The sequence below is a fragment of the Mustelus asterias genome, chromosome 12 (assembly GCF_964213995.1).
Source record: "Mustelus asterias chromosome 12, sMusAst1.hap1.1, whole genome shotgun sequence".
In the NCBI taxonomy this organism is placed as follows: Eukaryota; Metazoa; Chordata; class Chondrichthyes; order Carcharhiniformes; family Triakidae; genus Mustelus; species Mustelus asterias.
In genome coordinates, this window is record NC_135812.1 from 98,678,264 (window position 1) to 98,692,134 (window position 13,871).

Genomic DNA, 13,871 nt, shown 5'->3' on the forward strand with positions numbered 1-13,871 from the left:
TTGGATAAGGACTGGAGCAGTAAGCGGGCAACCTTACCGGCTCATCACACCCGTTGATTAGCGTGACAAACTGCTAAGATCAGGCGAGAGATGAAGAATCTGGCTCATGCCCAGTTTCTCGCCTCTCATGATGTTACCGGCCCTGTTCTGCTGACGAAATCAGCCACGGGGCCCTCGATTTAAATATTAATTTGTCAATTTAAATATGATCAGTGAGTCCCGGACGCAATCGCCTGGGTTCATTTGTACTTAATCCCTCACCGGTTGAGGTCCTCACTGGCAAGTATCACTTATGGTCCCCACCAACGGGGACCTGACATGATGGCTTTGCCTTTGGGTACTGGAGGCCATGGCAGCCCCCCTGGTGGTCGGGGCAAGGATGGGCAGTGCTCCTTTGGGAGTGCCAGCCTGGAGCTGCCGGCCTGGCACCCTGGCTGTGCCCATCATGGATGGGGCCTGAAGGGGGTGGGGCCATGACGGGGAGATGTGGGGGGGGGGTGCTCCATAGGGGGGCGGGGGGGGGGGGTGTACTCTGCATTGAGGATCAAGAGGGGGGTGATACTCTGCATCGGGAGCGGACGGGGGGCTAATCGGGAGCAGCAATAGGTGGGGGTGGAAGGTGAAATCAGGGCACCTGCGCAATGGTGCCACCACAGCTCAGCAGCTGGCTTCCCAGAGTGAATAGGCTCCACCTACCTCCTCTATTGGCAAGAATCACATTTTGCCTCATTTATTTTTCTAAGTACTATATGATTGTGTCTGGGAGCTCGCCCAAAAAATGGGTGCAATTCTCTCCTATTTTCACACATATTCGGCAATTAAAATTTTTTTGGTAAGATCACCCCGAAGAGTTAATGCGCTGGGAATGAAAACAGGGACTTTTTAATTTAGTATTACTTCGTACCACACTGCAGTCACCCACTGAACTATCGGAGGAGCTGCGTGAAAACTCAAAATTGAACGCAATAGCAAGCAATGACATTGATTTATTTTCAATTGCATCATATACACCATACAGAGTCCAAGAAATTGATTCCATCAAAATACCTGACCGTGAATGAAATTGAAGTTTATAGATATTTATTTGTACTTGGGCACCTGCCACCTGGGACTCTGTAAAATGAGTACATATTCTATGGAGGAAGTGTACATGTCCCAGAGGTTTTTACTTTAGAGATTAGGTTCAAAAATATTTGAACAGTATTATTGCAATCCCAAATATTGTGTAATGTTTAATTACCAATACTTGGTTAAAAATATGCATGCATTTTACCATATAAGCAGATCATTTACTGGATCGAAGAAAATTTGTACTAATTTCTTGAGAAATGTGGGAACAATTATTGTCTGCTTTTGTAGTTCTGCAGAAAGCTGTTCATTTTCTAGTCACCATTTTCAGCAGTACCTAAAAGAAATAAATATACAGTGGCAGGAAATTAATATTTAAACCATATACAAGGTGTCTCAATTATAAAAAAATCAAATAAAAGCAAAATATTGCAGATGCTGGAAATCTGAAATAAGAGTGCAGAATGTTGGAAAAACTCAGCAGGTCTGGCAGCATCTGTGGAGAGAGAAAGAGAGTGAATGTTTTGAGTCTGTATGACTGTATACAGAATATTAAATCAATCAGAACCTGAGATATGAATAAGTTAGTGTTCATCGCAGTTCTTTAGAAATAGCTATATATTTTTCAACCGACAAAATAGAGTAAGAGCCCCTATTTTCCGACCTCAGAATAACTGAGACTGCACATGTGAGGTTGGTTTTACTCTGATTCTAATCACTGCACCATTTGTGGACATGCCTTCAGTTGCCTAGGCCCTAAGCTCTGGAATTCCCTCCCTACACTTCTCTATCTCTCTATCTCTGGCCTTGGGTGACTGTCTGTGTGAAGTTTGCATATTCTCCCCATGTCTGCGTGGGTTTCCTCCGGCTGCTCCAATTTCCTCCCACAGTCCAAACATGTGCAGGTTAGGTTGACTGGTCATATTAAAATGCCCCTTAGAATCCCAATATGTGTAGGTTAAGGGGATTTGTGGGGTAAATATATGGGGTTACGCGGATAGGACATGGGTACGATGTTCTTTTGGAGAGTCGATGCAGACTTGATGGGCCAAATGGCCTCCTTCTGCACTGTAGGGATTCCATGATCTCACTTTCCTCCTTTAAGACACTCCTTAAACCTACATCTTTGACCAAGCTTTTCATCATCTGACTTAATATCTCCTTATGTTTCTTATTTTGTTTTATAATACTCCTATGAAGCTCCTGGGGATGTTTTACATTAAGGCGGTATATAAATTTATGATGTTGTTGTTTCTGGTTGGAAACCTGGACCAACCAGTCAATTGCTTTTAAAATGTTTTGCCAGCCCTCGAAGTGGCTAATGGGTAATAATGGAGGTGGACCAGATATTTGTTCAATGATGCCCAGAAACAAGACTCCTGTGCCTAGTAATGATGTCTTGGAGGCACAGTTGCAGGAGATGTGGTAAAGAGGAGGTCCTTCTTAAGAGCAGAAAATCCACATAGAAATCAGAGGCTTAACCTTACCGCAAAGAGTTGTTTGGGTAAACCAATAGTCTTCTAGCTTTGCTGGATTGGAACCCATACAAAGATGAATTTCAGTGACATTGAAAGAAATACCAAGGTTTGTGTAGATACCTTTACATAATCGGGCATGACCCCAGGGTATCTAAATTAGTTGCATCTCTCAAGGCGATTACCTTAAAAACCCACACATGGCATTATTTATTTTGCAGCTCATCTGAATTTGGCACATTATCAGTAAGGATCAGTTTGTGGCAGCTCAACCACAAAGGAATCATGTCTAGAAAACTATTATGCACTTGTGGAACTAGGATCAGAGAGTCAGGTCACATGGTAGAGTGATACTGTGTTGTCTATTCACTTCTTGCTAACATTTTTGTAGGGGATTACAGACCATTACTGAATGCCACTGGGAGAAAACCAGGACAAGACTGAGTCAGCAACACTAAAACAGCTCACTGTCTCTGGGGAGGTGACACTTGTCCCATGTGGACAGGAATCCATAGAGGCCATTGACAGTTAAAAGCCACTGTAGTACCATTCTGCAAGTAGCTTCCATTTTTTATCAACCAACATATTGAGGAAAATTTTGTAAGAACATTTCAGTTGGAACATTTGCCCTGGAAAGGAAAATTGGGTGAGAATGTATAATGGGTAGCTGAATCAATATCAAATTTTTAAAAAATCATTGAGTATATACAGGGGCTTTATGCCTCTGCAGGAGTTAGGCCATAATGTTCTTTTCTTATCCCCATGGCCTATCTTATTGGCTTCCAACATTCAAAAGCTCCTGCGGGTTGGTAGTAATATTTCAATTCTGCTCGTTGCACCTGCCAAAATGGCTCAGGGGAGATTGGAAATTCATCAAATGGAAGTTAGTGCAGTGAGATGTAGGACTAAAGAAAGATGCAAAATCCGAAAAATAAATCTTTACCTGTGTAAGTTCATAATCCTCCTCCGTTAGTTTTTCTATGATATCAAAATGATCTGTATTAGGTACATCATGAAAACAGACATTCAACCCAGCAGCCTTAACAGCCTGCAATAAAAAATGGTTTCAAAATAATACAAGCAGCAATGCACCCATATTTCATTCTAAATGATAAAATTCATTAATGATACTTCTACCAATGAAATCCTCATGTTCAAATAAGTGAAAGACACCCCAAAATGGTAGTATAAGGGGAATTCTTCCTTGCCTCGCTGCTTAATGGACATTATCTATTTTGGAGTGGATCTAAATGAGTAAGATGGAAAGGGAAGGAGACTGACTCAAAACAGAGCAAAAAGAAAGGAACTTAAGAACATCACTAGTTGAAAGATCAAGGGGGTAAAATTGGTCTACCCCAGAAGCATGAAACATGCCACTTTTTCACTGACTTAGAAAATATTGCTAATATTTTAATTTCAAACCAATGAACAGTGACGGCAAGACCAGGAAACAAAAAATGTTAACTATTGTTCTGTGAATTTCAGAGGAAGGAAGATCAGGTGCAGTGAAAAAGTGGCCGTCGATTTGCTTCAAGCCTGTTTCAGTACAGGCTGCAGACCAATTTCACCCCCATGTTCTGAAATATTGCCTAATCGATTAGGATGCAAAAATACTAACACAAGAAACATTCATAACTCAAAGTGATTGTGGTAAATGCTGAGCTCTTGCCTAATTAGAGCATAAACGTCTTCACTTTTTATGCAAATTCATGTCTACAATTAACAATCCCAAAGGGCTATAAGGACCTCTCTCAAAGAGTAACCGACCTCCTCAAATATTCAGCCAGGCCACTTCAAAAGTATAATTGACTTCTCCAAAAGGGTACCTGACTTCTCCAAAGAACTTTTGTAGGTTTAGACCTTTTCCTCAAATGCCTGGAGTCCACGAGTCAAGTTATGGAAATCCTGGTAACAAAATTGCTTCTGATTGAAGGCAGCCATTTATTTAAATGTGCTGCTGCCTCCATAAACTGTGGAGGTGTGTAACACCTCCCAGCCTCTCCCCTACAGGAATGGTAGGTGTCAGGTTCAGAGGCAGGATCTCCAGGTTCCGGGCTTCGACACCATTTTGGCCAAGGTGTGAAGCCCTTGTCTGTCCCTGCAAAAATGCAGGCCGAAGTTTCTAATCTTGGCCATGCTGTCCAGGAACAACAGAATGGAAGTCAGATCAGAGAAAGTGCAAGGTCAGGCAATTCTCACTATGACCTAGTTGTAAGCAGAACCCTGGCCAGAAGTCAGCTACTTGACTCCTAGGCTGGATATGGAGTTGGGAACTGGAAAAATTGCATAGAAGAAATAAATTATTTTTTTCAAGCAAGCATGAAAGTGTTGGATTACTGTAACTGTAGACCTGTGAAATTCCAACTGTACTGGTAAGACTGATTTAATCGATACATTTATTAAAATGTTTTGTATAGGCTTTTTAAGTCTACTAGTCCCTTTTACTGCTTTAATTCATAGTTGGCCATTTTATTACAAGACACACCAGCCCCCCATTCAAGAATTCAGTTTCTGATTTAAAGTGATTACTGTTTTTTTAAATGAAAAAAACAATAAAAATCAAAGTGTTTTCAATGTTCCTTCACTATGGTAAACCACTGTTAGCTTATTACCTGTATATGTGACATGTCTGGACACATCCCTGCCGGCCCTACCCGAGACTCCTCCCCCCCTGGTCTAGGTATAAAGGCGACTGCTCCCCACCCCCTGCCTCAGTCTGGACCAGTTCATCAGCATGGTGTGCTCCAAGTCTTTTGCTAATAAAAGCCTATTTGTTCTTGCATACAAACTAGTCTTTGCTTGATTGATGGTGCATCAATTTTATTAGCAAAAGTTTTGGGATGGAGCAGATACTAAAACCCGACAAACTCAAACTGGACCCTCAAGCTGTAGGAGCCTCTAACAGCTTCGATCACTGGCTACGCTGTTTCGAAACTTTCCTCACCTCCTCCCCCGTCGTCCGGACCGAAACCACCAAGCTGCACGTGCTCCACGCCCGGGTAAGCGATCAAGTATTCTCGATGATTAAAGACACTGAAACTTACAAGGATGCAATCGAACTTTTAAAAGGCCAGTACAACAAACAGTCTAATGAAATCTACGCCAGACATCTTCTGGCTACTCGCAGACAACAGCCAGGAGAATCGGGTGATCAATTCCTGCGTGCGTTGCGTGCACTTGGCAGGGCCTGCAACTGCAAGACCGTAACAGCCGCCCAAAACACTGAGGGCTTAATCAGAGATGCCTATGTCACGGGTATCAGGTCAAACTATATCCGACAACAACTGTTGGAACAGGGTGGGCTGGACCTACAAAAGACTGTGGCACTTGCCGACTCATTAGAGGTGGCCTTCCGTAATCTCGAGGCCTACACCCCCGACCACAGGGGCGCATCGTGGACACCGCGGCCACCGCCACCTCTGTACTCGGGAGGGCCGCAGGCCTACACTACGCCACGCCACATCCCACCAATGACCCGACCGCTGCGGCAGTCTCTGGAGGCCCGAAGTGCTACTTCTGCGGCCTGGGGAAGCACCCCCGACAACGCTGCCCGGTGAAGGATGCGATCTGCTCCGGGTGTGGAAAGAAGAGCCATTACGTGAAGGTATGCAGAGCGAAATCGACCTCCAAGCCCAGTAGCGCCGCGTGCGACCCGCGGGGGCCGCCATCTTGGGCACCGGTAGCCTCATGTGAGCCGTGCAGGCCGCCATCTTGGACGCCATCAGCCACGTGTGGGCCGTGCGGGCCGCCATCTTGGACGCCATCAGCCGCGTGTGGGCCATGCGGGCCGCCGTCTTGGACGCCATCAGCCGCGTGTGGGCTGTGTGGGCTGCCATCTTGGATGCCATCAGCCGCGTGCGACTACTCGCAAAATCCAACGGTGGCTTCGATTACGCTGGACCAATCCAGGCTTCACCAACTCGCCAGGTCCATGATGGACATCGAGGTAAACGGTCGCATTACAAACTGTTTGTTTGACTGTGGGAGTACAGAAAGCTTTATTCATCCCAACACAGTGAGTCGCTACGCCCTTTCAGTACTGCCAGTGAAGCAGACGATCTCCATGGCTTCAAAGTCCCACTCGGTGGATGTCCTCGGGTACTGCGTGGCGACCCTGACTGTACGGGGCACAGTGTACAAAAGTTTCAGGCGACCCTTCCCCGCATATCTGACATGGTTAAAGTCCGTAACCTGCCCTACTCCATTGAGGAAGTCAGGTCTATAACCAGACACTGCCAGGTCTGCGCAGAGTGCAAGCCGCACTTCTATCGGCCAGACAGAGCACACCTCATAAAAGCCACCCGCCCTTTCGAACGCCTAAGCGTCGACTTCAAAAGCCCCCTCCCCTCTTCTGACCGCAACATATACTTCCTCAACTTCATTGACGAATATTCACATTTCCCCTTCGCTATTCCCTGTCCAGATATGACCTCGGCCACGGTCATCAGGGCTCTGCACAGCCTCTTCACCCTGTTCGATTTCCCTAGCTATATCCATAGCGACCGGGGATCCTCCTTTATGAGTGATGAGCTGCGACAGTACCTGCTCTCCAAAGGCATAGCCTCGAGTAAGACCACCACCTACAACCCCAGGGGAAACGGACAGGTAGAGAGGGAGAACGCGACAGTCTGGATGGCCGTTTTACTAGCTCTGAGATCTAAAGGTCTTCCAGTCACCCGCTGGCAAGAGGTCCTCCCTGATTAGATTAGATCACTCTTTTGCACAGCTACCAATGCTACCCCTCATGAAAGAATGTTTGTTTTCCCCAGAAAGTCCTTCTCGGGGACCTCACTACCGTCATGGCTGACGTCCCCAGACCCTGTCCTGCTCCGGAAGCACGTGAGGACCCATAAGTTGGACCCTCTGGTCGAAAAGGTCCAACTCCTCCACGCCAACCCCCAATACGCCTATGTGGCGTACCCCGATGGGCGGGAGGACATGGTCTCTATTCGAGACCTGGAACCCGCAGGCGCCCCAGGGACCACTACGACCCACAACCCCACACCCCCAACCCCCAACGTTGTCCATACAGCACCAGGGCCACAGCACGCTCCCCTAGCCCCCATATACAATTACGCCTGAGCCCCAGGAGCCGCCACCACGCACCCGACAATCTGAAGGGACTACAGACGACTTGAGTGACTACGACCTGGCGCCTGAACCAACACCGCGGCCACCTGAACCGGCACCACAACCGACACTACGGCGGTCGCAGCGGCAGATCAAGCCCCCAGAGAGACTAAATTTGTAATTCTGTAAATATCGTTCCACCCACCTCACCCCCGCCGGACTCTTTTTTAAACAGGGGGTGAATGTGGTAAACCACTGTTAGCTTATTACCTGTATATGTGACATGCCTGGACACATCCCTGCCGGCCCTACCCGAGACTCCTCCTCCCCTGGACCAGGTATAAAGGCGACTGCTCCCCACCCCCCTGCCTCAGTCTGGACCAGTTCATCGGCATGGGTGTGCTCCAAGTCTTTTGCTAATAAAAGCCTATTTGTTCTTGCATACAAACTAGTCTTTGCTCGATTGATGGTGCATCATTCACTAAATTACCAGAATGACAGTGCCAGTGTAATTTTAAAATCTTGAGAGCTGTGCTGGATATCTGCACTGCTTTTAATGATGTAATTCTGTGCACTTTAGGAGAAAAATGCTCTATAAAAAATGTTAGATTTTACAGGGAAAAAATAATGTAACCAATTTTTAACATCATTGCAGGACTCATAATGAGTGAGGTTGGGCTTGGATCTCTAGCAAAGTATTTTCAGGATTATAGTTCAGTAGATTTGAATTGTTCTTAGACTAAATTGTAGACAATGGAGGCGTAAAATAGTGTACAATCTTCAAAATGAGAGGCAGACTCATTAACTAGTCTTAACATGACATAGGAAACAGTACATGATGGACATATTTCAGAGTCAACCAATCTTGCAGTGGTATCTTCAAATAGGTGTTGTTTTCATATGTAAAGAGTTTAATGTGCATTTCACGGTCGGCTGATTTTTAAAATTTTATTTCAATGTGGCATACAGCACACTTCTACCAGTAATAAAACAAATTAAAAGATGGATGGTCGTAATTATCTCAATTAAAGATGTAATTTTAACTGAAATGAACTGAGATTATTTTAACTGTTTGACAGATCAGATTGGTTATGTTTAAAGTGTCCCTTTTAACTTAAGATAAAACAGAAAACCCTGAAATGTGGGCGGGAGTGAATTTGTACTGAACTCTGCCTGTCAACCATCTAATCTGGTTGCCATGCAGATGAGGGGAGGGGGGCGGGGGGGGGGGGGGGGGGGGAGGGGGTCCCATTGAATACACCCCTTGCGCTGTGAAATCTATAGCGGGGGTGCGTCTTCAGCACGACTGGAAGATCCCACCGGCATGAAGGGCCGGAAAGTTCAGGTCAAGCCCTTTGAATGTGAACTTTAACACCTGGACACAGAAGAAAAGGCAGCTGTTCCTTACAGACTCAAGAGGCACTCAGAAAAAACCCTCAACAGGCACTAACTTTAACCCTAACCCTAATGTTAGACAGAAGAAAACAACTGCTTTTGGGTTAATCACCAAATGCAGAGCTGGTGAGAATGGAACCCATGTTCGAGGAAACAAGGATTGATTGTGTTGTAGGTAAAAAAACCTCTGACACTATTAGTAGATCAAAATGCAGTGTTTATTTTCACAATTGTGGGAGAAGTGAAGTTCCTAACAGTGGACCCCCAGCCTTCTCATCGAACACAAGTAAGAACAGAGTTTATATATGTCCCGGGCCCCGCCCTCATTACATTGCAATTCTCTAAGATGTCTGTCATTGTTCATGGTGAGATTCTTGTTGTATTAGCAGTATCTTCCTCTGCGTAGTTTGTTCGATCTCCAAGGCCACGATTGTTCGTCATTTATATCCTTGAAACAACATCACAGGTTTTGCACAAACAAGTTAACTAATCTACATGCAGGTTTGTATAATACTTTATATCAGGATAAGATGAATAACGTATGATGAATATATATATATGAATCTATGGTGATTCAAAGACAGAAGGCATACATGCCAACTCCATCGTGTTAAACAAAGGTACATAAAAATGGAGACTGTTTAGCTTATTTCGAGCTGGGTTAATCGCATTTCTTGATAACAAATGGAGACAGAGGAATAGCTGTTCCTTTTATCTGGCACAGACATGAAAAACACCGAACTCTGACAAAAACATGGACTCTGCAGTGTTCTAAACAAAATCACAGAGTTCGGGTCTTACTGCTTAAGTATGACAAGGGTCATTAACCCATTCCCGACTGCACTTGTAAAGAGTTAGAGACCACAGAATCACTAGAGGCAATCTTGCAAGAAGAACTCGATTCAATTAAGGACAAAAGATTGAGTGAAGGGAACTTTGTTTAAAAGGGCACGGGACGATTCACTTTGATGAAGCAGGGGAATGGGATCCTGTTAGAGCTGGGAGCAACTTTGGACTTTAAACTCAAGACTATATCGTTGTAATGTATAAACATGGCATAAGGTTTTTGATTGTGTTAACAAGTTACTGGGGAATACATTTTCTGTAGTTTAATGTATTAGTTGCCTATGAAGTAATGTTTAGTCGATGTTCATTTGTTACAGTAGAAATCTTAAAATGCGAAATCCTGTGTAATCTACACATAGATCATTGGGAAAATTATTGGGCTGGACCTTCCAGCCGCCCTTGCCCCGGAACTGGAAAATCCCGCCCGAGTCAACGGACCTTTCCATGGTCCGCCCCTTGCCCGCTACGACTCATGTGACTGTTGGAACGGGAAAATTCGCCCCCATATCTCTTTTTAAAAGTTATCGGTCTCTAGGGGATTGTAACAATATTCTCAAAGTGCCATAGTAAATTTACATTCCGACCCAGAGAGAGAGACCCAAGAATCCATTCATATTGCCATGAAATGTTAAATACAGTCTTCCATACACCAGGCAATGTTAAAACATACGGCTCAGTTTCAGTTCTATTAGGATAGCATGTTGAAAAAATAAATTAAAATGTTATGTATGTATCATTTTGATTAGTCCACCACATCTACAAGCCTCTACTTTGGATAGCTGTGAACAACAGATAGGAAAATGGGGCCAAAGGAAGTGAGACAGATGAAAAACATTATGTATATAAAATGAGTATGTACCTGGTAATACTCTTGAGACTGTTTTTTAAATTCATCTGAATCGTGCTGTGCCACAGAGACTACAATCTCACAGTTCCCACCCTGTCGCTTCATGGTATTCACAAACTGCAGTGGACTATTTCGAAGAGCATCACCCCTATCAAATTATAAGAAGTTATTAATTTCAGAGTTATGTGATGACAGAAAATCATTCTGGCCATCATCAAAACTTATATCTGCCAATAAAGGATGAACAATTTTGTTAAAATGACAATCATAGGAATTTCATTCAAACATATTGGCCCGATTTAATAAAGTCGTTTATTTATTAGTCTCAAATAGGCTTACATTAACCCTGCAATGAAGTTACTGTGAAACTCCCCTAGTCACCACACTCCGGCACCTGTTTGGGTACATTGAGGGAGAATTTAGCATGGCCAATGCACCTAACCAGCACATCTTTTGGACTGTGGGAGGAAACCGGAGCACCTGGAGGAATTCCACACAGACACAGGGAGAATGTGCAGACTCCGCACAGACAGTGACCCAAGCTGGGAATCAAACCCAGGTCCCTGGCACTGTGAGGCAGCAGTGCTAACTACTGTGCCACCCGAAATAAATTATTAATAATTCATAGTAATAAATTAATAAAGTAAATATATTTTCTACTCAAGTAAGTTGCTAATACCAGATGTCTCAAGTCCCCTTTTCAGATCTAAATTTAAGTGGAAGTATTGTCACTTGCAATAGCATACTCGATAGAAATAATATAGGTATAGTGGCATCTTTTATCAGTAAGCCAGGATCCAGTGCATTCACCTCAACGTACAATTTATCAGAAACTAAAAAAAAACCTGAAGCTGAAAACAAAATGAGCAGCATATTGCTGAATTGGGATGAAGTTATATCAGCTTTTCAGACTGATGAGTGTGAATATGCTTAACCACACAAAATAATGAAGAGTTGGCACAAACAATGGGGTCATTGAACTTGGCACCATTGGCTTTAAATAGTGTGTACCTGAAAAGTGGTTGCAAAAAATAGTCATTTGTAAATGTAATCATGCTTAGCAGTGAATGTTCAATGAACATACTCAGTCATCTGAAGAGGGTCATTGGCCGAGGTGTGGACAATTGGACAAAGATCATAAATCCCACTGACTAGTAAAGCACCTGTGGAAAAATAAAACATGGTTCTATATTGTGCCATCAGTCAACGACCAAGGAAAACGAGAATGACGCTGCAAATGATGCGTTCAAAAACCCGGGCAATATTCTTTTTGAAACATCAATAACTTTCAAGCGTCCAAAAGTCTTGGTCATTCAACCAAACAATAAAGACTCAAGCATAGCGTGTGTTAGTGTGTGAACAAAAGAATGCACATTGCACATTTTCTTATTACTCAAGAAACCACTATCTGTTACATTAACCATTAAGATTTGCTCAAACATCAACTATTCTTGTTGGGCCCAGTCGAAGTTTTCACCAAATATCTGCACATCCACCTTGTGTTCAACGATGAACGAAAATTTAGAATTTCACACTAAAATATCAATACTGTGTCAGGTAACGTTCACTGGGTCAATTTGAAATGCATTATGCTATATTTCACTTTTTTAAAGGTAGCACTCATTAGTGGAATGAAAATAAAGGTAAGGTTACTTCGCATCTGGCTATTTACTTGACCTGAGAGTGATTAATGCCCAAAATATGAATGTCTTTCATCCCCAAAACAAACATGCTTCATCTTACTGCACACAGTTCATTAAAAGGTCCAAGTGATTTTTATTCCAACTCAATTTTCAAGTTTGCTGATGACACCACCGTAATGGGATGGATCTCAAACAATGACAAAATGGAGTACAGGAATGAGATAGAGAATCTGGTGAACCGGTGGGACGACAATAATCTCTCCCTCAATGTCAACAAAACAAAGGAGATTGTCATCAACTTCAGGAAGCATAATGGAGAACATGCCCCTGTCTACATCAATGGGGATGAAGTAGAAAGGGTTGAGAGCTTCAAGTTTTTAGGTGTCCAGATCACCAACAACCTGTCCTGGTCCTCCTGTGCAGACGCTATAATTAAGAAAGCCCACCAACACCTCTACTTTTTCAGAAGACTAAGGAAATTTGGCATGTCCGCTACAACTCTCACTAACTTTCACAAATGCACCGTAGAAAGCATTCTTTCTGTTGTATCACAGCTTGGTATGGCTCCTGCTCTGCCCAAGACCGTAAGAAACTACAAAGGATCGTGAATGAAGCCCGATCCATCATGCAAACCAGCCTCCCATTCATTGACTCTGTCTACATTTCCCACTGCCTCAGAAAAGCAGCCAGCATAATTAAGGATCCCATGCACCCTGGACATACTCTCTTCCACCTTCTTCCATCAGGAAAAAGATACAAAAGTCTGAGATCACGCACCAACTGATTCAAGAACAGCTTCTTCCCTGCTGCCGTCAGACATTTGAATGGACCTACCTCACATGAAGTTAATCTTTCCCTACACCCTAGTTTTGACTGTAACATTACATTCTGCACTCTCTCATTTCCTTCTCTATGAGCAATATGTTTTGTCTTTATAGCGCACAAGAGACAATACTTTTCACTGTATACTAATACAGGTGACAATAATAAATCAAATCAAATATTCAGGGATCGAAGAAAGAAATTCACTATGCTCCCGGACAGGGTGACAAGATATGAGTTCAGCTCCCTAGGAACCCTTCTGTTATTGTATCGAAAATGACTGAAACAAAGCTAAGTGCAGAAATTGAAGGAACCCAATACCTTCCTGCTCTTACCTTTAATATCAGGAGAGATACCAAACTCTGCCCAATCTGTACAGAGTACCATGGCTCCTAAATGGGCACCAGCAGAATGTCCACAGAGGTAAACACCACTGAAAAACATGCAAAAGGGGAGTATCAACAGAAAACACTTCCCCTTCTTTCCATACCTTCTGATGAAGAAAGTTTTATTTGGAAAAGTACCATAAAACTACAATTTTTCTGCTGGAATAACGTTGGCCTTTCTGCGGACAATTCAAAATAAAGCTGTGTGGAGACAGCACGACAGTGATGGATTCTGGCGTCAAAATTGAATTCTACTCAAGTGTCCTCATTTTTGTGAGAAGTATGTAAATGGTGACCATTCTGAACTTATTTTCACAGG

At 43.5% G+C, this 13,871-nt stretch overlaps 1 protein-coding gene across 18 annotated transcripts in view; it reads right to left on the bottom strand.

The window, feature by feature from the left end:
* Nucleotides 1-968: 968 nt before the first annotated feature.
* afmid (arylformamidase) overlaps nucleotides 969-13,871 on the bottom strand; it is a 31,877-nt gene continuing 18,974 nt past the window's right edge. For 10 of the 18 annotated variants that reach the window (XM_078225688.1, XM_078225701.1, XM_078225699.1 and 7 more), the window contains 5 exons: nucleotides 13,502-13,599; nucleotides 11,786-11,864; nucleotides 10,714-10,849; nucleotides 3,487-3,591; nucleotides 969-1,405 (listed from right to left, as the gene is read on the bottom strand). In XM_078225688.1, the coding sequence (XP_078081814.1) occupies nucleotides 1,376-1,405; nucleotides 3,487-3,591; nucleotides 10,714-10,849; nucleotides 11,786-11,864; nucleotides 13,502-13,599 (448 nt within the window). In that variant the 3' untranslated portion in view covers nucleotides 969-1,375. Of the gene's footprint in view, nucleotides 1,406-3,486; nucleotides 3,592-9,196; nucleotides 9,457-10,713; nucleotides 10,850-11,785; nucleotides 11,865-13,501; nucleotides 13,600-13,871 lie in introns of those variants that run through there. The other 8 variants (XM_078225700.1, XM_078225693.1, XM_078225695.1 and 5 more) reach the window with 3 other exon arrangements.